Source organism: Garra rufa, chromosome 12 (assembly GCF_049309525.1).
Source record: "Garra rufa chromosome 12, GarRuf1.0, whole genome shotgun sequence".
Taxonomy (NCBI): domain Eukaryota; kingdom Metazoa; phylum Chordata; class Actinopteri; order Cypriniformes; family Cyprinidae; genus Garra; species Garra rufa.
The window spans coordinates 26,233,012-26,257,173 of NC_133372.1; the positions used below are offsets into that span (position 1 = coordinate 26,233,012).

At 36.2% G+C, this 24,162-nt stretch overlaps 1 protein-coding gene across 1 annotated transcript in view; it reads right to left on the reverse strand.

Annotated features, from left to right (window-relative positions):
* LOC141347544 (leucine-rich repeat-containing protein 7-like) overlaps positions 1 to 24,162 on the reverse strand; it is an 86,540-nt gene that overhangs the window by 34,871 nt on the left and 27,507 nt on the right. The window contains exons 2-10 of the mRNA XM_073852545.1: positions 18,241 to 18,443; positions 15,500 to 15,617; positions 15,313 to 15,391; positions 14,118 to 14,207; positions 13,322 to 13,378; positions 11,085 to 11,148; positions 7,405 to 7,479; positions 6,935 to 7,079; positions 6,766 to 6,838 (exon numbers count right to left, since the gene is read on the reverse strand). Of these exons, the coding sequence (XP_073708646.1) occupies positions 6,766 to 6,838; positions 6,935 to 7,079; positions 7,405 to 7,479; positions 11,085 to 11,148; positions 13,322 to 13,378; positions 14,118 to 14,207; positions 15,313 to 15,391; positions 15,500 to 15,617; positions 18,241 to 18,443 (904 nt within the window). The remainder of the gene's footprint in view (positions 1 to 6,765; positions 6,839 to 6,934; positions 7,080 to 7,404; positions 7,480 to 11,084; positions 11,149 to 13,321; positions 13,379 to 14,117; positions 14,208 to 15,312; positions 15,392 to 15,499; positions 15,618 to 18,240; positions 18,444 to 24,162) is intronic.

A 24,162-nucleotide genomic window follows, 5' to 3' on the forward strand; every position in this document is an offset into this window, starting at 1 on the left:
CACCCCAGCAGGCTCTGGTTCTGGAACAAGAAGTAGAAACTCTCCTGAGAAAGGAAGCCCTCGAGGTGGTTCCTCCTCATCTCAGAGAGTCCGGGTTCTAGAGCCGTTACTTCATTGCTCCAAAGAAGGATGGAGGCTTGCGTCCTATTGTAGACCTCAGGCTGCTCAATCAAGTTCAGAATGCTTACTGTCAAGTGTCTCAAATCAGGTCCGAGGACTGGTTTGTCACAATAGATCTCAAAGATGCCTACTTTCATGTCTCCATCCTTCCACAACACAGGAAGTTCCTCAGGTTCGCTTTTGGGGGCAAAGCTTACCAATACAGGGTTCTTCCTTTCGGCCTAGCACTCTCACCCCGAACTTTCGCCAAGTGCATGGATGCTGCGCTTGCTCCTCTGCGACTCCAGGGCATCCGTATACTCACCTACATAGACGACTGGCTTATACTGGCACAGTCAAAAGAAGTGGCAGTTCGACATCGAGATGTCGTTCTCACTCACATGAAAGTTCTGGGGTTAAGACTAAATTCCAAGAAAAGTTCTTTCTCCGTCTCAGAGAACCACCTATCTAGGAGTAGTTTGGGATTCGCCCACGATGCAGGCACATATGTCTCCCGCACGAATAGAGTCGATTCTCAACGCAGTCAAGAGAGTCAAATTATGCCGCTCACTCACTGTGAAACTGTTTCAAGTTCTGCTAGGCCTCATGGCAGCTGCGTCCAACGTGATACCTTTTGGCCTGCTGTACATGAGACCTTTACAGTGGTGGCTCAGGACCAAAGGGTTTTCCCTTTGGCGCTGCCTTCGTGCCTTAGACATATGGAGGAAGCCTTGGTTCCTGTCTCAGGGCCCGGTGTTAGGAGCTCCATGTCATCGTGTGACATTAACTACGGATGCCTCCCTCACCGGTTGGGGGCGGTCATGAGTGGCCGCTCAGACCGAGGTCTGTGGAGCGGACGCCATCTTACTTGGCACATCAATTGCCTGGAAATGCAGGCCGTGTTGGTGGAAGTCATCTGGAGCTAATTTGGGAAAGCCCAAGTGGATCTCTTTGCGAGCCAGGAGACGACACAGTGTCCCCGTTGGTTCTCTCTGAGTCATCCAGCTCCCCTGGGACTGGATGCTATGGTACAGACGTGGCTGAGGCTTCGCCTGTAAGCTTTTCCCCCGATCGCTCTGCTCCCGGGAGTTCTGGAAAGAGTGCGCTGGAACGGAATCCGCCTTCTGTTAGTGTCCCCGTTCTGGCCGGGTCCAGCTTGGTTCTCAGACCTGATTTCTCTCCTAGACGGCCCTCCTTGGGAAATTCCCGTCAGGAGGGACCTTCTCTCACAGGCAGGGGACGCGATCCTGCACCCTCGCCTGGAGCTATGGAACAACTGAGGTTGTTGAGACCATCCTCCAATCCAGAGCTCCCTCTACGAGGAAAATGTACACCGGGAAGTGGAATACATTTATCCTTTGGTGCAATCAGCACCAGATTGACCCAGTTCACTGCCCAGTAGGTTCAGTGCTGGACTTTTTGCAAGCCCGCCTTACAGCTGGTAATGCACATTCTACACTGAAGGGCTACGTGGCGGCCATAGATGCTTTCCATGCTCCCTTTGGTGCTAGCTCCCTCAGGAGACTTCCCCTGGTGTCACGTTTCCTCCGCGGTGTGCTGAGGCTGAGGCCCCGTCCCCACGTGGGACTTGGCTGTGGTTTTAGAGGCTCTATGTAATCCTCCTTTCGAGCCTATTGAAGAAATCTCGGACAGGCTTTTGTCCTTTAAAACTGCCTTTCTTTTGGCTATTTCCTCTTTGAAGAGAGCTGGTCATTTACAGGCCCTCTCAGTGGCCCCTTCCTACTTAGACTTTGCCCCTGGCATGGTCAAAGCTTTCCTGCACCCTAAATCGGGTTACGTACCCAAGGTACCCTCAGTAGTACCACGTCCTGTTGAGCTCCAGGCCTTTTGTCCTCCTCCCTTCACGGAACCGGGACAACAAAAGCTTAACTGTATGTGTCCAGTGCGAGCACTGTTTGCTTTGATCCCTATAATAGAGGTCTTCCAGCTTCTAAGCAATCTCTAAGTCGGTGGATTTCGGATGCCATTTCTCTCTCCTACAAGTCCTCTGGTCTTCCATCTCCTTTGGAAGCCAAGGCTTACTCTACCCGCGAAGTTGAGGCTACGAAGGCTTTCCTGGCAGGTGTCTCCCTGCAGGATATCTGTAACGCTGCGGGATAGTCCACACCACTTACATTTGCGAGGTTCTATGAGTTAGACCTTTCTTCTGCTTTACCAGCAGTTACTTCCCTGGGCTAATTTCGCCCTTTCTATGAGTAGGCTGAGGCCGCTCTTTTTACTCTGGCTACTTCGCCCCTCTACTAGTGGGTTGATACCCCTTTCTATCCTGCCTAACAAGCAATCACTACTCTTGGGCTACTTCCGCCCTTTCTATAAGTCGCCTGAGGCCGCAATTGCTCTGGGCTACTTTCGCCCTTTCTATAAGTGGGCTGAGGCCCCTCTCTTTCCTGCTTAATACGCAGTTTTTACTCCTGGGCTGCTTTCGCCCTTACTACAAGTCGGCTGAGGCCGCAGTTATTCTATACGAGTGGGCTGAGGCCGCTCGTTTCACTTGGGCTACTTTCGCCCTTTTTCTCTACCTGCTTCACACATAGCAGGGGCTTTGAAATTCTGGTGGCGTGGGTATATCGTTCCCAAAGCGTTCCGACGCAGCTCGACGCCTCGGGTTTCGTATGAAACCCTGGTTCCTCGAGGGAACGAGACGCTGCGTCGCCTTCCACAAGTTCGGCATCCCTGCAGCGCTCCTGGTCTCAGAAGCTGCCGGCTGCATACACTGCATGTGCTTTATAGCTTCCTGGTTCCTGACGTCACCCCGTCCGTGACGTCACACGCGCTTCTCTATTGGACTGATTACACACATGATTCAGAGCGTGGTCACGCTGGGGGCGTTCCCAAAGCGTTCAGACGCAGCGTCTCGTTCCCTCGAGGAACCAGGGTTTCATACGAAACCCGAGGCGTTTTCATAAGTAATCATACACTGTAAGAAAAAAACTGAAGAAACACAGACAAGATACTGGTAATTTTCTGCTAGAACATTATCTGTTAAGTTTACTTTCATGTACTGTATGTATGATTTGCATTATGCATAATTTGAAATATGTGTAAAACACCTGAGAAGAAATCAATACAGAAAATTTCTTCATATTTGGCTTTAGAAGACATGGACTATACAGACAACAGTTAATGATACTAATGCTGCTATTTTGTCATTTTGAAGCTTGACGGGCCTAGTTCCTGATCATTTTCTTTGGAAAAGGGGGACTAGTGCATTCATCAATATTTACTCATTTACTCTTAAACTATTAAAGGTAAACTATTCCTTTAATATGCAGTTCATATTCTAACATCCCATTCAAATGTTTACAATTTGCAAACAAGCACATTGAATTTAAATAATATCAGTGTCTATGGCTCGTATCATTTTAGGATGGGGAATAAATGAATTTTGTTAATGGAAATGAGAATTATGAGTTATGTGGAACCATTGTCTCCACGTCAAAAAGGTATGAATTAACAGAAGACATGTTAAGGGGATTGATGATGAATTAACTACAGTAAATACACTACACTGCAGTGGTTGTAAACAGCACTCATCCTATATAATTCTGGGCTCTTAAAACAAACCTTATGTTAGTTTATAACATTTACAATGATTTGGTATATGCCACAGTGTTTATTGAGTCAAATGAGTTTCAGTACTTTTAGTAATGGACCTCACATTAGTCATAAATCTTTCCTATATTTTGTTCCTTAGTTTTTCCCCCCTTTATGTCTTTTTTTAATGAATTTGATAGAGGTCAATGTATATTTGTTAAGCTAAGTAAGGTCATTAGTCCAACATTTGTTCTAGCAGACCACTCCAGCTGGCCTTCCATATGCAGGGCTTTCATTGTGTCTCTTTAAGCTAGATGTGGATGCAAAGGTATGCCCTTGCCTAAATAAACATGCTGTGGCAGACGTGTGGGGAATACAAACACTCGCTGGTCTACTTACCCGGTTTTGCCACGTGCACTGAGGTGCCCATTTAAGATGCATGTTTGATTAACACAACACACAGAACCGAGCAATGACAAACCAAGAAGAGAGATGCATGGAGTATAGTATCACAGGAATGAGGTAGTGGTGACAGCTATGACAAATGAAAAAGGCAGTCTGCAGAAAATATGACCACTTAATTAACAGATGCTAGGAAATATGGTATATACACCTCGTCCCTGAATTTCCAATTTGATTTTGCATCAGTCAGACTGAATAGCCAGTTTGATTTGCAATTTGTAAAATTAATTTGTGGATTTTATCTCAAGCTAAATAAAGAAGTAGTTCACTTCCAGAACAAAAATGTACAGATAATGTACTCACCCCCTTGTCATCCAAGTCTTTCTTTCTTCAGTCATAAAGAAATTATGTTTTTTGAGGAAAACGTTTCAGGATTTCTCTTCATATAATGGGTATCTATGGTGCCCCTGAGTTTGAACTTCCAAAATGCAGTTTAAATGTAGCTTCAAAGGTCTCTAAATGATCCTAGCCGAGGAAGAAGGGTTATTTGGGTTATTTTCTAAAAACAAATGTACAATTTATATACTTTTTAACCGCAAACATTCGTCTTGGTCTAGCTCTGTGTGAACTGTGTGTATTCCTGTTTATGACAGGGTATGTCGAAAAACCCATCTCATTTTATTCTCCAACTTCAAAATTGCTGCAGTAGTATCGACCCAGTTTTTACAAAGTGAACATGCATAGAAGATTTACAAAAAAAGGTAAAACAGTGATATAGGACGATTTTGAAGTTGGATTTTGGAGTTTTTCAACATACCCTAACTGTCATAAACAGGAATACACAAAGTTCACGCAACGCTAGACCAAGATGAGCATTTATGGTTAAAAAGTATGTAAATTGTAATTTTTTTTAGAAAATAACTGATTGTTTTGCAAGATAAGACCCTTCTATCTTGGCTGGGATAGTTTAGAGTCCTTTGAAGCTGCATTGAAAGTGCATTTTGGAAGTTCGAACTCGGGGGCACCATAGATATCCATTATATGGAGAGAAATCCTGAAACGTTTTCTCAAAAAAAAAAAAAAACATAATTTCTTTACGACCGAAGAAAGAAAGACATAAACATCTTGAATGACAAGGGGGTGAGTACATTATCTGTACATTTTTGTTCTGGAAGTGAACTACTCCTTAAACTCTTTTTTTAATATATGCTGCAATATAATTATGCCATCAGTTTTATTGACAGTTGTTTTAGTTTAATTTGATTTTAACTAATTTTATTTAAAAAAAAAAACATACTGAATCTAAACATTTATACAGTATTGCATGAGAGACACAAATGGCACTCATTTTGTAAAATGACCAATAAAAAGATGAAACTATTTATCTAGGTATCAGTAAAAGGTATTGAATATCAATGTACTTTTAATATAAACATTATAATCAGCTGCACACGTTTCCATCAAATTTAGGTAATAAAGATTGAAAGACATTGCTGAGTCACATTGAAGTTGACAGTCAGCATTTTCTCATGCTGGGGTGAGAAAAACTACCAGAATGACAGGAGAATTGTTATATCGTGCACCAGATGGCAATTCAGTGAAAATCCAATACTGAGAATACAAGCTACAATACAATGTCATTGAATGTCGTCATAAAAGAACTATATGATTTCAAAGGTTGAAGTCATAAAGGTTTATTATATGGCTATTAACCACAACAAAATCCCAATTTAAAGGATTAGTTTACTTCCAGAATAAAAAATTCCTGATAATTTACTCACCCCCAAGTCATCCAAGATGTTCATGTCTTTCTTTCTTCAGTCACAAGGAAATTAAGTTCTTTGAGGAAAACACTGCAGGATTTTTCTCCATGTAGTGGACTTCACTGGGGATAAAAAGGGCTCTACACGATACCAGCCAAGCAATAAGAGTCTTTATCTAGTGAAACGATTGGTCATTTTCTAATAAAAATAAAACAGTTATATACTTTTTACCCACAAAAGCTCATCTTGCCCTAGCTCGACTTCACACATTACGTAGTCAGGTTAGAAAGGTCACACACAGGCGAAAATACTGACCTAATGTTTATAAAGCAAACGTGCAAAGAAAGTCAAACGGCCTTTAAAAAAATGGTAAAACAACGATGTCGGACAATTTTAAAGTTGGAGGAGCCCTACTCTACTTTTTTTAACCGAAGTAGACAAATGAAAAACAAACCATTTGTGACATTTCCAACATGATTACGTAATGCATGAAGTCGCACATGCGCATTGCAGAGCTAGTGCAAGATGAGTGGTTAAAAAGTATATAATTTAAAAATTTTTTAGCAAATGACAGATCGTTTCGCTAGATAAGACCCTTATTTCTGGGATTGTTTAGAGCCATTTGAAGCTGCATTTAAACTGCAGTTTGGACCATCAACCCGTTGGCCACTACTGAAGTCCACTATATGAAGAAAAATCCTGGAAAGTTTTCCTGAAAAAACTTAATTTCTTTGGGACTGCAGAAAGAAACACATGAACATCTTGGAAGACATGGAGGTGAGTGAACTATCAGGAAGTGTTTATTCTGAAAATGAACTAATGCTTTAAAAAAAACTGTTCATTAGAGGAATGTTCAGGGATTACGATCTAAGACACCTCAATGGTATTTTCTGCCTTTGTCATTTTTCCTTCACACAGCTGGATGAATCGTAAGTGAGCTACTAACCTTCCAATGGTGTTAGGCAGTGAGGTGAGCTGGTTGTCATCAACTTTTAATGTTGTCAACTTTTTCAACTTTCCTGTGAAAGATGGTTTAACATTGTAAAGACACACTGCATCTTATAACGAAACCCAAAAATTCAAATATTCCAAAAAAGTAAGCAGTGGAACTTCACCTATTGTATCAGGTAACTGTTGCAGCATGTTGGAGGAGAGGAGTAGATCCTCTAAGGACTCACAACCAGAGACATCTGCATCCAGACTCTCGATCCTGTTCTTGGCCAAGTCTAGATATCGCAGCTGCCTCAGTTTTCCAATAGACTTTAGCAGATGACAAGAGAGATAAATGAAAGAAATCATATATTATGCCTTCTACATATATTATAGTCTAGTACTAGAGTACTAAAATGTCACACTGTCAAATTCCAATAGCTCCCCTAAAGATTTTCTCATCATTTACTCACACTCAAGTTCTTCCAACACTTTATTACATGACGGAATGACATTGGAGAGAGTAAATGATGACAAAATGTTTCATACTTTAAAGCCTTGCTGGTATTGTATATGTATGAAAAGGTATGCCGATATTCAGTGCATGCAATAGATGCTAACTCTGGAATTTTATTATACTTTTGAAATTGCTTACCCCTGGTATGGTTTGTAATGAATTGTTGTCCAACCACAGCTCTTTTAAACTATGGATCTGCTCCAGCACTTCTGGCTGTAACATTAAAGAGAGTCATAAGCAACCAAAGAACAATATGTACAGTTTTGCATATCAGATGCATAGCAGTTTATGAATGATATCTGAATCATTATGGTAGCTTAAAAACTTTTTTAAAAAGTACCATTTTTAATACATTGAACATGTTTGAAATAAATTGCTCAAGCTGAGGCTTAAACTACTAAACAGAGAGACATTATGTGGTAATAAATGTGTCTGCTAAATTTTCAAAGATGCTTGATTTGCTTTTCTACATCATCCAAGATATTTAAAAAACATTTCTGTAAAAAAGAAATATTGAAGCCTATTTTTATTTCAGAAAAACTCCTTAGAGTGGGTATCAAATATTAAATCAAACCACTTTACTGCACATCCCCTGAATCGTTTAAAGTCAGCACAAACCTTATAAGGTGATGAAACCAATAACCAATTCTTATATGATAAAAGCAAGATCTTGACAACATTCCAGAGGCTTCAAAAACAAATAGTTTTAAATTGAGTTTCAACAGCCCCAAATCTCCTATGTGCCGCAGACTCAGTCAGTTCTTAATGGCTGCTCTCTTCTTTTCTCTCCCTTTGAGCCTTAGCATCTGTCCCTTCATGATTCCCTCAGCAAGGACTTCAATTAAGAAACTATGTGCAGCTTAGGGCACCACACTAGCCAACATCTGCCAACATCACAGCAAGAGTCAGATATCCTGACAAATGCCTCATGCCATCAGTGCTCCATTCTCAACACTCATTGTTTGGGGAATGTGTGCTGTTAGAGAGAAATAAATGCCTAAAAGAACATGGCACCAACAGAGCTATAATAAATTAAACTAATGATTGTTTTCAGGCTATGCAACTGCTATGCCATGATTACCTGACATGATGCAACGCATCAAAAAATGCTTGAGGAAACCACTGAGTAATATTTCAGTTGAGGATTATTGCTTGTTAATGTGCTGTTGTTTTTCTCATTAAAGATGAGATGAATAAAGTACAAAATAGGGCCTGAAACTCAATGAGAGATGCTTAACTTTCAGATAATGTTGAATGTCAACCAGACAAGGTTAAACTATATATATTGTAAATGAACCTTCTGTTCATTTACAAGGCTTGCAGTTTGCAACTCAGGACTGTTTTTGTGCGATTCTGTCATTAACTAATAAAAAGCATGCAATTAAAATCAATCAATCAATGTTTTGGTCAAATTATGTAGTTAATCCTTAGAAATGTTTATTACATTTTTGTGTAGCCCTGTAACTAAAACATACCAATTTCACAGATATATATAAATAAATATACAGTATAAAGTTAGCTAGAATTGTTGGACACAGTTGAGAAGGACAACAACTTTGAGGTGAGACGGGCCAAAAACGTCATTATCCGAGATATTTAAAACATCTGATAAGCAGCTGAGCTCAAATGAAAAGAGTACTAATGGGGCTGCCAACAGGAAAGGTCAAAAGTTATTTGAAAAGTCATCCTGAAGTGGGACACAGAGATTGAAAGTCCAGACAGCAGAACCAGAAAGTGTTGATGGGTGTTCTCTTATTACTTGGGGGCTTTGAGCAGTAAAATACGCTTACTGCAATGCCAAACCATCTGTTCCCTTTGGAAGCATTGGTGCGCACATGCATTTTTTTCATCACCCAAGGACAAAGTGCCCTGGATATTCCAAACGTGTGTATGACACTGATACAAAGTTTAAAAGTAAATGCATAACTCTACAAACTCCACCTGTTTGGTATTGGGAGGCTTAAAATAGGGATGGACATAGCCAAATATATTTTCGTTAATGCAAACTGATGTTATTCACAGCATCAAACTACTTGGCACAAGCTTGATTGGTTCATGTTGCATACGCAGCCAATGAGCTTACTGCTTTATATTTAAATGGCTTGTTAGAATTCACTAGAGAATTTCATAGCAAAGTACCTCTGACACCCTCCACCTCCCCAGCTCCACCTGTATAGATCTGCTAAGGGTTATTACAGTTGAAGTCAAAAGTTTACATACACCTTGCAGAATCTGCAAAATGTTAATTATTTGAATAAAATAACAGAGATCATACAAAATGCATGTTGTTTTTTTTATTATGTACTGACCTGATTAAGATATTTCACTTAAAAGACAGTTACATATAGTTCACAAGAGAAAATAATAGTTGAATTTATAAAAAAAATTACCCTGTTCAAAAGTTTACTGATTTTTGTTGATTTTTAATCCTGTGTTGTTACCTGAATGATCTACAGCTGTTTAATTTTTATTTTTTTGTTTTGTCCCTTGTTTGTCCTGAACAGTTAAACTGCCAGCGGTCCCACAAATTCTTTGGTGTTTCCGCATTCTTGTGTATTTAAACCCTTTCCAACAATGACTTTATGATTTTGAGATCCGTCTTTTCACACTGAGGACAACTGAGGGACTCAAATTCAACTATTACAGAAGGTTCAAACGCTCACTGATGCTCCAGAAGGAAACATGATGCATTAAAAGCCAGGGGTATAAACTTCTGAACAGAATGAAGATGTGTATATTTTTCTTATTTTGTCTAAATATCATATTTTCTTTTAATTTATTACTGCCCTTTAGAAGCTACAAAAGACACGTTTCCCAGAGGACAAAATAAGTAAAATTTACCCTGATCTTCAAATTCAACAAGTTTTCACCCCCCGGCTCTTAATGCGTCTTTTTTCTTCTGGGTTTTTTCTATTATTTTCTCTCATGGACTATAGGTAAACATTTTTTTATGTGAAATATCTTATTCAGGTCAGTACATAAAAAAATAACATGTATTTTGTATGATCCCTCTTATTTTGGTAACATTTTGCAAGATGTATGAAAATTTGACTTCAACTGTACATATGCTACTTGTGCAGCAGCAGTATGTCTTAAATACTCACAGCACCATATCAGCATATGTACTGTCAGTAACAAGTTCCTGTACTTGCTTTGTAGCAGCAGCAGCATCAATAATCTACAACCACAGCAACAATCTCCTCCGAGAATTGTTGTTTTTTTATTGATATTGTGGACTTTTCAAAATAAATACTGATATTGATCACCAAACCCTTATCTTAAAATAATTTTCCAGTCATTATTACAACATGCTTAAATGGCCATCAGAATTGAAAACAAACCAACAGCTGAATAATCACTGATCAAAGTAAATTACTGGGGGAACAGTAGCTTGTCTGCTTATGGACCTCTTCATTGATTTATACTCAAATAAATAAATGCAGCACAGCCAGCATCAAGCACTGAAATAAACAGCTATAGGCATGGTGTGAGTGGGGCTACCTGGTATACATATGATAAATTCCTTGCCATTGTTTACTCCAGCTTGGGTGAGCCAATTAAATGCAGCTCAGTGGTGAACGTTCTGTCATGGCAAGCACTGCGTGTTTGAACCAACTCATGAATAATGGATCAGCGCATGATGCAACCAACGCAGTGCAGCACTAGAGATCTGACAAGAGACTCTGGGAATGGAGGCAACAGCTTCCCCTACCCCCCTTCCTATATGCCCCCTAAGCCAAAATCCATGCTGGGTAAAAAGACTGAGGTAACAGCTGTCCCATTGATAAAAGTGTTCAATAGGAGAACATCTTTCTTACCAGTTCAGAGAATTCATTGCTTCCCAAGTCTAACCGCTCCAGTTGCGACAGCCTATGAATTGACCTGCAACATGACAAGAAATCAAATCTCACTTTAAATATATGTAGACATTATGGACTGTTCAATGCGCTTAAATGGATAGTTCACCCAAAAATAAAAATATCTGACATTCATGACTGACTACCTTTCTGGGCCTTGAATGTAGTAGTTGCAGGGTCAGAAAGCTCTTGGATTTCATCAAAAATATCTTAATTTGTGTTCCGAAGAAGAACAAAGGTCTTTGGAATGACATGAGGGTGAGTAATTAATGTCAAAATTTAACCCTATAAATTTAGAATTTAAAGAACTAGTTCAACAAAAAAAAGAAAATTCTGTAACTCAACTATTTGTGAGGATATTCACAACATGCCTCTCATGCGGTATGCTACTTGTAGGCACACACCGCTCTCACAGTTTGGATTTGAAGGAAAGATAGGTGGTATTATTGCTGGCGGATAAAAATAGTCTTGAATCAGGACATCTGAACAAGTCAGCAAGCATAAACCATCGTGTGCAATATGTGTTCCTCTCTAGAGGGGTCCAGAGGTCTTCCCCACTGTGACAAATGACATTGTATACCCTGCTATTCTGAGTCTGCTACACAAACCTGTGTCTAAATCACATTCTTGAGGGATGAATAAAAGAACTAGGCCTAAATGAAATTCCTTTTTCAGGGAAGATAAGAGTTTTATAATTTAATGCAATTATTTGAAGTGGTGTTAGATTCAAATATCGATATTGGCTTATTTGCTCAGCTGCTCCATCTCTTTACATTTTAAGGCTGTGTAAATTAAGAAATTCAACCAGAATTTAATCAAATTGCGTTGTGTCAGAAACAAATACTTCTTGCAAAATAAAGACTATAACAAATATATAACAAAGTACCACAAATGGACAACCTTTTGATTTTGATTAAGCACAGATTCAAGGTTTGTCCTACATCATTTTTTCCATGCTTTTTCATGGCATGTATTTATTAAAAGAGGTCATGAACTGCCTTTCTATTTTTTGTACTGTTCTCAGAGGTCCATTTATAATGTTACCAAGAGTTAACATAAAAAAAAACTAATTTAGAAGTAATAGGCAATTTTTGTCCTGTTGTGACCCTCCTCATCTTAACGCTTTCTTTGAAAAGGCATGGCGGATTGTAGACTCAGACGTAAACGCCCACTGGTGTGATTGGCTAGTTTCATAGTTTTTCATAGATGAACACAACTGTGATTTAGGTTAAAAGCGCATAAATACTCAAATAGTACAAATCAAATAATCTGTAATAACAGACAAAGCAATAGTGACCATGTAAGAAAAGAGTTACTCACAATTATGTCTGATCCAATATTGTCTGCACATTATTGTCTTTTAGTTTCAGTCTTTTTAAAAATCCTTCATTGAATTGTGCTTTGTTTGTAAAAGAATTTGTGGTAAAATGAAGTGAACAAAGGACCAAGTTCTTACTGACGCAGTCTGGATATTCATTGAAAAATACATTTAACACAGGTTAAATGTATGTCTGTGCATTTGCATTATTTGTCATGTTATTTGACATATTTTAACATTTTTTGTTTTTAAAGCAACACAATAGTTACTTTCCCTGGTAATTAGTTACTTTTATAATAATGTAACTCAGTTACTAACTCAGTTACTATTTGTGAGAAGTAACTAGTAACTATAACTAATTACTTTTTCAAAGTAAAGTGCCCAACACTGGTAAACTTATGACAAATATCGATCCAGAGTGCCGTAAAAGTCCGACATGACATGAATTCCGACAAGACTATTTACACTGCAGTCACATTGCAGAACATCTGACCTGTGTTGGATTTAGTACCACATATGGAAGTGGCACAAATTGTAATTGAAAAGATCAGATTCCATGCGGTTTGTGCTGTTCACACTGTTACATGTGAGCAAAAAAATTGGATTTGGGCCATATTTGCCCACAGTGTGAACGTACCTTATTATGTCATAAAGTGGCACATTCCACAACCTGCAGTTTTGGCATATTGGCTTCAATATAAGCTGTTTTTAGACTAATGGGACAGTTATGAGTTCCAAAACTAACAGGATGTTTTTATAATACAATGTCCTTGTATATGTCAAAAGATCAAGGGAATTTTGATTGCTCAGTTCATGACCCCTTTAATGACCCCATGTTGGCAGGAGCGAAAGAATTATCTAAAGAAATGAAGTGACTTACTTTGGCATAGTTTTCAGATGATTCTCACGAAGCTCCAGGATCCGTAATTTAGATAATCTGGAAAAAAACAGATTGTAAATCATTTTTGGAACTATTTTGGAAAAATTGTTTTTAAAAGCAAAAACATAGACTTGAATTCAGTAAACAGTTCTGCCACTTTGCATATGGTATTTGAGCACAAAAATATTACTGTACTAATCCTTCACATGCAATTTAACCAGATGCTATTTGTGCTGAAATAGCACTGCACCACGAGTATTTAAATTACTGTCAATCATTTCAGCATGCATGTACCCTTCCTGCTATTAATGTTCGCACTTAGGGCTATTTGTCTGGACATTGTGCAGTTAACGTTGTGTTATTACCACTTTCTAAAAGAGCTTGAAGAGAATGAATCAAGCTCTATAACAACACAGACAACCCGTGCAAATACACAGTGCTGTCAGGGCAATTAATTTTGAGTGAATTCCCCAGATTCTTTTATCAAAACTAAATGCAACAGCCCTTGACCAATGTCAGCCGCAATAATAAATCCTCTTTTCCCCAATGCAAATGAAATAACCCTTCATCATTAAACCCGATATGAGCTGCAAGAAGCCATTTATTCATGAAAGCTTTAGGCAAATCACTGCCAGAATCAGCACCATGCTGCTCCCCGGATACAAAATAACATCTAAAAATAAAAATGCTACGATGACAACTACAAGAACCAGACAAACTCAGACGGGTGTGCTAAAGAGCTGTTTCACAATCCCCAGCAGAGCAGGAACAGAGACGCCCAAGATGAAGCTCTTACCTCCCGAAATTGGCAGGCAGGTATTCAAGGAAGGCGTCATTTAAGAAGAGCTGTGTCAAGTTGAGGAGCTGGGTGAAGCCGTCTGGGAGCCTGCAGGAACAGAGAGGTGATCAGACCCTCTCAAAGGCCAGTGCCCTTAAGATTTGATAAGCGTTAAGTACTTCAGGAGCGGTGAGAGCCATCTGTAATCCCTCTACGCTTCCCCTTCTACTGGCTCTGTTAGCATCCCAGTAAATGGAGTCACTTGAGGGCTGATTTAATCATAATATGAAGAAAAGGGCTCTCTGCAGAGACCTCGCACTGGATTCTAAATGTTTGATCCTCTATCATAAACTTCTGAATCAAAGATTTGAAGCTCAACTTCAGACTGAAGGCCAAACGCATACATTGAGATAAAAAAGAAATGCATGTCTTATCTTTCCTTAAGTGAAGTTTGGTTAGTTTTAAGGCATGATGTCTACGTACAATATGCATTATTAATGTTCAAATGTGCTTTAGAATTCAAACCTATGTTTAATCATAGATTTTAAAAAAAATGTTATATGCAATGTGAAAACATCTAGCTTTTGCATGTAAATTCACTTTATAGGAACCCAGTTAAGAAAGACAAATAATTGCTTTCGTTTGAGAGTGCAGAGAATCCATGTGTATGATACTGTATGATACAATAAACAATTTCATATTGTATAAACTATAGGAAATGATGGGAAATACTCTTCAGGGAAGATAAGAGTTATATATTAATGCAATTTTCTCAATATTTTAGATTTTTTTGCACCCTCAGATTCCAGATTTTTAAATATTTGTATCCCGGCCAAATATTGTCCTATCCTAACAAACCATACATCAATGGAAAGCTTATTTGTTCCGCTTCAGATGATGTATAAATGTCAATTTCAAAAAATTGACCCTTATGACTGGTTTTGTGCTTCAGGGTCACATATTTTTGAAAATCCACAACAACATCTAAATAAACTAGCAAAGGAATCAAGATTATGATTAAGATTATTACTATTATTAAGATTATTACTATTATTAAAAAAATAGAAGAAAGAGTGGCCATAAAAACAATAAAATGAAAATCTACTGACATAAAATGTTAAATAAATAAATATTGATTTGTCAACAACCCATATGTCTATAATACAACAATTCCAGTCTTTCCGATTTAAGGAATGTGAGTAGCTCTACTTACTTGGCTATAGGATTTACACTGGCCTCCACAACTGATAGACATTTACAGCATTTGATGCTGTCTGGAAACTCTTGAATACCTACAATAAAGCCAGTTTTACCATGTTGATACATTCATGTATAAAGGTACAATGATATACTATCACACCAATATGCTCAGCACAAAAAAAATGGATTTAAGGATCTACCATTTTTACTAATATCTAACTCCTTTAGATTCACAAGGCTGGCGATGGTGGTTGGCAGGTTGGAGAGGTCATTGTCAGGCATGCTCAGCTTCTTGAGTGCTTGACAGTTGAAGAGTTGCTAAGAAAACAGAGAAATAGGAAACTTGGTTGAAGAATGAACTTTTCAGGCCCCATGAATGTAAGCTATGACCCCGATCTTTTATGCTCTGGTTTTATCCTCACTTATTGGTTATAAAATAAAAAATAGTTAACATTTATCCAGGTGAGGTGATTTTTAAACCACAGGTTACAACAGTATTTAGCACTACGTGAAACTACATTTTATGCTTGTGGTTTTAAAAGTCATTTTAAAATCCTCTTTTATTTCTTTGTTAGACTGTTTATATAGTTACGACGACTTACGACTGACATTTCCACATTTGGACAAGCAGTTATTTAAAGTTTCTTGTGCCACACTATATTTGTACAATCAATGCTTACTATCAACCTCATAAAAATTAGACAAAATATGTCCCACAACCTCACATTAACACTTATTATTTCTCAGTACTATTTGATTTTTTTTTTTTCTCTAATAAACACAACCATGTCAACTCAGTGTCACACAATCTGTTTGGTATTTTTGAGCTATCCATTAGTTTGAAACCATCCTGTAGTCTCAATTAATTCATTCATTAAAATGAATACTAGATTTGTAACCATGTTTAAAAGAATTCATTGATAACTTATTTCACTTCTGTGGCTTGTTTTTTTCCCTGTACTCAAGAACCAAAATTTTGGCTTTACATAGATAACTGTAAGGTTTAAAGGAACACTCCACTTTTTCTGGAAATAGGCTCATTCTCCAACTCCCCCCGAGTTAATAAGTTGATTTTTACCGTTTTGAAATCCATTCAGTCGTTCTCCTGTTCTGGCGATATCACTTTTAGCATAGCTTAGCATAGATCATTGAATCCTATTAGACCAATAGCATCTCGTTCAAAAATGACCAACGAGTTTCCATATTTGTTGTATTTAAAACTTGACTCTTCTGTAGTTATATTGTGTACTAAGACCGGTGGAAATGCAAAGCTGCTAGTTTCTAGGTTGCTAAGATTAGGAACTACACTTCCATTCCGGCGTAATAGCCAAGGAAGTTTGCTGCCGTAATATGGCCGAAGCAGGCGGAGTATTATCAGAAATGAGTTCCCAGCTAGTTTAGCATTTGCACATGTGCTGCGTGATATTACTGCTCCTGCTTCGGCCATATTACGGCAGCAAACTTCCTTGACTATTACGCCGGAATGGGAGTGTAGTTCCTAATCTTATCGGCCTAGAAAATTGAAGGGGGGGGAGTGTTCCTTTAAGTTAAATAATTAGCCCAGGGAAAGTATACTACCAGTCAAAAGTTTTGTAACAGTAAGACTTTTAATTAATATTATTAATACTTTTATTTAGCAAGGATACTTTAAATTGATCAAAAGTGATGATAAAGACATTTATAATGTTACAAAAGATTTCTATTTCAGATAAATGCTGTTCTTTTGAACTTTATATTCATTAAAGAAACCTGAAAAAAATTCTACTCAGCTGTTTTTAACATAATTATATTTTTTGAGCAGCAAATCAGAATATTAAGAATGTTTCTAAAGGATCATGTGACTGGAGTAATGATGTTAAAAATTAAACTTTGAAATCAGAGGAACAAATAACATTGTAAAACATATTCAAATAGAAAACAGTTATTTTAAATAGTAAAAATATTTAAACATTTTACTGTTTTTGATATACTTTGGATCAAATAAATGCAGGTTTGGTGAGCAGAAGAGACTTTTTAAAAAAACATTAAAAATCTTACTGTTCAAAAACTTTTGACTGGGAGTGTATGAACAGTGTTAAACATTAAACTAGATAACACTATGTTAACTATGGGTTAGGAATGGCACTTCAAAAGTTAGAGTGAGCAAATACTTATGACTTAAGTACTTATTTAAGTAGTATATCAGAGCAAATACTTATGACTAAATTCAGATACAGTTTTGCACACAATATGGGAGCTGTCCATGGTCCTGTTATAGTCTTGCTACTAGATGCATTAGACAAAGCCTGATTAACCATTACCAATATGAAATCTCAAATGGAAATAATGCTAATATTAATAAACAACAGTTATGGGACACTTTTAGTGCTTTAAAAGGACACAATCACATTAAAGGGATAGTTCACCCAAAAAATGAAAATTCTGTTATTTATTACTCACACTCATGTTGTTCCAAACCCGTAAGACCTTTGTCATCTTTGGAACATAAAATAAGATATTTGTAATGTACAAGACCTTTCTGACCCTGCAGAGACAGCAACGCAACTACCACATTCAAGGCCCAGAAAGGTAGTAAAGACACTGTTAAAATTGTTCATGTGACATCAGTGGTTCCACCTTAATTTTATGAAGCTACGCAAAAATGCTTTTGTTCGTTTATACTTTTGTGTGCATAAAGAAAACAAAAATAATGATTTTATTCAACCATTTCTTCTCTTCTGTTCCAGTCAGTATCTGTTTCAGAAAGTCTCACAGGTTTGGAATGACAGTGAGTAAATAATGACAGAATTTTAGTTTTTGGGTGAACTACCCCTTTAAAATCCCAATTTAATGCAGTATTTTTCTATGCTGTTACACTGCTGTATAAGATGATGTTCAGGAGTTGATGTATCCACTGTTAGGCAGATATTATGCATGTTTAAGCTGACACTTGACAACTTACCTTAGGCAGCTCCTCAATCTGGTTGGCGTCAAGGTAGAGCTCTTCTAGTGTGCGCTCGAAGCTGAAGATCTCCTTAGGGACCTGCTGCAGGCTACAGTGGGAATAATCCAGCACTGAGATGACCTCCTCCTCCCCCCGGAAGCATCGACAGGGCACCAGGCGGCCGATGATCTTCCTCTTAGTAGTCATCTCCAGACACTGCACTGTGGGAAGAGAAAAGAAAAGAATATTCCAGTTTAGAACAGAAAAACGCATTCTCATAAGCATATAGCTGAATCACTAAATCACACACGTTCACACAAATAACTTTCTACATAATTGAAGCTGGTAGAGTTTAAATGCTAAGCATTGTACAACAAATTGCCGAGTACCACTGTGTCTCCATAATTGGTACCAAAAGGAAATTGTCTGGAGCTTTGTGTTTTATTCGAGCTGAGGTTGAGCTTTTTATTATCCATGAACCTCGCGATAGGCTATCATTAGTTTTGCTTATTACATGGCTCTCTGGAATACATGCTTCTGATTGGTCAATCATGGCATTCAACAGTCATACATTTTTGTGTAATGACTGTATTTGACAAATAATGACTATATTTGACAATAGGTCACAGAAACAGACTAGTGTTGCTTTTATGTCAAGTCAAGTCACCTTTATTTATATGTGACCCTAAACCACAAAATCCAGGCATAAGAGTCAATTTTTGGAAAATTTTTTCAATTATTCATCATCTGAAAGCTGAATAAATAAGCTTTCCATTAGTGTATGGTTTGTTAGGACAGGAGTATTTTGGTAGAGATAAAACTATTTGAAAATCTGGAATCTGATGGTGCAAAAAACTTGGAAAAAATAGCCTTTAAAGTTTTCCAAATGAAGTTCATAGCAATGCATATTACTAATCAAGAATTAAGTTTGGATATATTTATGGTAGGAAATGTATAAATATATCTTTATGGAACATGATCTTTACTTAATAACCTTCATCATAAAGGAAAAATTGATAATTTTGACCCATGCAATGTATTTTTGGCTATTGCTACAAATATACCCACGCTACTTATGACTGGTTTTGTGGTTCAGGGTCACATATAGCACTTCATACAATACAAATTGTGTCAAAGCAGCTTTACAGTGTTAAACAGGAATATAGTGTGTCAATAATGGAAGAGGACAATAGCAAACAGTCAATTTTTCAGTTCAGTTAAAATTAGTTCATCACCAGCTTTGTTCAGTTCAGTTCTCTTCAAATACTATCTGTGCAAATCAACAATATTGCCAAAAATTAAGTGTCCCTAACTAAGCAAGCCAAAGGCGACAGTGGCAAGGAACCAAAACTGCATAGGTGACAGAAATGGAGCAAAAACCTTGGGAAAAAACCATGCTCAGTCACAGGGCCAGACGAAACCAGCATGGTGTGGTTTAATTCCAGGATGCAAAACGAGTCAGATTGTGCAGAGGACTTGTCTGGTTCATGACTCTTTTATCACTCCATGATGCCTTTCTTTCCTATCAACATAAACTAATATAGCTAATTGGAACCATTTTTGCATCTCGAGTTGTAAAACTTGTCTCTGAGGTAATCATTTTTCATTTTTAAACTGATCATAAACCTTTCAATACATAGCTAGAAGTTGAGGACTCTCCAGTTATAACATTAAAAGAAAAACAAAATAAAAAAAGGTAATAGGCAGAAAAAGTGGATGAGAGAGCACCTAAAAAATAATTTTTTATTGTAGTTACCAAAAATGATTGGTATTTTTAAGATATGGGTTTTTCAATATTATTACACATCAAGTAGTAAGATCAGATCAAGTCTGGTGTAAAAATGAAAATTAATGTCCAAATTAAAAATAATCAGGGCTCTGACAAAAACGTTATTTAAATGGTTTTAAATTATTTTATCTGCAAATCAGTTTTGAAAATGACCGATACCGATCGCTGTAAAAATGCTCAATATCGGTGGCGATAATCAGGTCCAAATTAAAAATAACAAGGGCTCTGACAAAAACATTTTTAAATGCTTTTAAATTATGTAATCAGCAAATCAGTTTTGAAAATGACAGATGCCGATAGCTGTAAAAAATTATTATTATCGGTGCCGATAATCAGGTCCAAATTAAAAATAACAAGGGCTCTGACAAAAATGTTTTTAAATGCTTTTAAATTATGTAATCAGCAAATCAGTTTTGAAAATGACCGATACCGATAGCTGTAAAAATGCTCAATATCGGTGCCGATAATCAGGTCCAAATTAAAAATAACAAGGGCTCTGACAAAAATGTTTTTAAATGCTTTTAAATTATGTAATCAGCAAATCAGTTTTGAAAATGACAGATGCCGATAGCTGTAAAAATTATTATTATCGGTGCCGATAATCAGGTCGACCCCTACATTAAAAGACCCCTAGGTAAATATGTTCATTGTAATGTAACTTGAGATACTAACAGATAATAGCAAATAATACATAAATAATTTTAAATAACAGTAATTTAAAATAACAGTAATTAAAAACAACAACAATAATATTGCAATATTTTAGCAGTGTATGTGTTATTGCAAGGCAGATTGTTTTTTACGTCATAATGAACTATATCACTCAAGTTAATCGACAAGTAAGCTAATCATATCATATAAACTCAAATAAATATTTTATGCTCATATTTTCTTTATTATTTTGGCGAAATTGGTTTAATAAGAGGGATAAACAGTCAGCCAGTCACTGTTGCAAAATAATCATTTTCAGGCAAGCTGATACAAAACCAATTTGCTTTATTTTGTAAAAAATAAACATTTTCATGCTCACTTACATATTGATATTAGACTAAATTATATTTTATTGTCCCATTATGATATTGCAATCACTGCGCACCAGGCAAAACAGATTTTTTTCATAAAAGCACAAGGCTTTTTTCCTTTAATTTAGAGTGAAAAAGACCAGGCCAGACTCAAACCTGAACACAAACAACACCTGCTGCACCACAGCTACAAAATTTAAAGGGATAGTTCACCCAAAAATTAAAATTCTGTCATTCATTGCTCACCCTCATGTTGTTCCAAAAAGATATTTGTACATTTTCGGAACACATTTAAGATATTTTTATGAAATCCGCGAGCTTTCTGACCCTCCATAGAAAGCCTCAATTATCTTTGAGCACAAAACATATTCTTGAAGCTTTGTAAAATTAGGGTTTATTTTAGCGATGTTCTTACTACCTCTTTGGGTCTGGGAACATTTTTAGTTACATTGCTTTTGATGGAGGATCAGAAAGCTTTCGGATGTCATCAAAATACCTTAATTTGTGTTCTGAAGATGAACAAAGGTCTTACAGGTTTGGAAAGACATGAGAGTGAGTAATTAATGACAGAATTTTCATTTTTGGGTGAACTATTCCTTTCAAATTGAACCTAAGACCACAGTCACAGATTTTTGAATCACCAATTTCTCACTACAAATGATCAATCTGACTCTGTAGGGAAAATCAAGAACAAGCCAGATCCCTCATAAAATAAACCACATGCCCCTTAATTTGAACCATGAGCTGAGCATATAAGACAAAGATCTGACATGCAGGCTCAATGCTGTACTTCAGAGGTGTTAGTGAGCGGTAACCTGTGTCATAAATCAAAGCAGTTTATCTGATTTAGTTTATCATGAAAGCTCATTTAACACCCACGAGAGAAAGCCGTCGGGGAGCCAATCGCAGATATCAGTCAGTGAAAAAGGAAGCAGTATAACACAAAATTGCTTATATCAATCAACTGTGACGAGATATGTCTCTACTGCCTCTGTCCTGACAAGAAGCCAAAGAGAGAGAAGAGACACGACGGGCATCGTAATGTTCTTCAGGGAAGGAAACGTGCTGCTAAAACAATGTTTGAGAAGGCATTAGGGAATAATGTCTGAAATGAAAGACAAGCTGTGCTAATGCAGAGTGCCTTTGTCTCTTGCAAATGCAAATGCATCACTGATAATTAAAACATCCTCCACTCAACAAAAGGAAAGCAGCAGCTCTGGATAAATGACTACACAGAGGATTCTGGAGATTAAAATTTCAGGAAGAGTTAGTGTAAGACAGTGGAAATTTTAGGCTGCTATTGCTTGAACACTGCAATCAAATATTGTACTTCTATATTTAGGCCTACATTTTTCATTTATGTATTTTAAATTACATAGCAAATGATTATCTATTTGGGAACCATATTTTTACATTAATATGCTAATACACTTACCGTGATGTATATTTGTCATTCATGAGTAAATAAAGCAGTATGTATGTGTTTTAAAGACACATAGTTAATATAGTAAATATAGTTTGTTTCAGTCAGTTTTATGAAGGGCCAAACAGAAAATAATTATATAAAATCTGAATATATAAATGTCAACTGTCAATATATAGAAGTAAATCAGAATATATAGTTATATTTTGGAATATATAGAAGTAAATCAGAATATATATTTATAAATCTGACTGTATAAATCAAAATATATATTTAAAAATCAGAATATGTAAACGTAAATTATGAATAATGAAGTATATCTGAGAATGTGGACTATATAGAAAGTTCTGACTATATAATTGTAAATCAGAATATATATTTATAAATCTGAATGTAAAAAAATAATCAGAATATATATTTATAACTCTGACTGTATAAATGTAAATCATAATATATAGTTAAAAGTCTGAATATGCAGAAGTAAATCAGAATATGTAAAAGAAAATTCTAAATATAATGAAGTAAATCTGAGAAACTGGGAATATAGTTATTATTTTGACTATATAATTGTGAATCAGAATATGTATTTATAAATCTGACTGAATAAATGTAAATTAGAATATATAGTTAAAAGTCTGAATATATAGAAGTAAATCAGAATATGTAAACAAAAAACTGAATATATAGAAGTAAATCTGGGAGTACATAGTTATTGTTCTGACTATATAAATGTAAATCAGAATATATATTTATAAATCTGACTGTATAAATGTAAATCATAATATATAGTTAAAAGTCTGAATATACAGAAGTAAATCAGAATATGTAAATGAAAATCATGAATATATAGATGTAAATCTGGGAATATATAGTTATTATTCTGACTATATAATAATAAATCAGAATATAAATTCATAAATCAGAATATATATTTATAAATCTAACTGTATAAATGTAAATCAGAATATATAGTTAAAAGTCTGAATATACAGAAGTAAATCAATATGCAAATGAAAATCAGGAATATATAGAAGTAAATCAGAATATGCAAATGTAAATAATGAATATAATGAAGTAAATCTGGGAATATATAGTTATTATTCTGACTATATACTTGTAAATCAGAATATATATTTATAAATCTGGATGTATAAATGTAAATCAGAATATATAGTTAAAAGTTGCAATATACAGAAGTAAATCATAATATATGAAGGTAAATCATGAATATAATGAAGTAAATCTGGGAATATATAGTTATTATTCTGACTATATAATTGTAAATCAGAATATATATTTACAAATCTGAGTTTATAAATTTAAATATATAAATTTAAATATAAATATAATATATAGCATTTAAGTCATGTATGACTTAAATGCTAAGATTATAATGGAAGTTTTATATGCAAATCAAATAGATAAATCTTAAAATTTAGACCTAAATATTTTTGGCAACACTTAACATGAACTAACATCAAAAAGCTTGAAAGCGTTTATTAATCTTAATGTTATTTTAAACATTTACTAATACTTTGTTAAAATTGAAAGCGATCTGTTACTGAACTGAACTGAACTCAGCTAACATGAAGTAAAAATGAACTGAACATGATTATTAGATGTTAGGTAATGCACAAACGTTAAATATTGGGACCTTGATGTAACTGTTACCCAAGTGTATGATGTTCCTCATAAGGCAAATACAA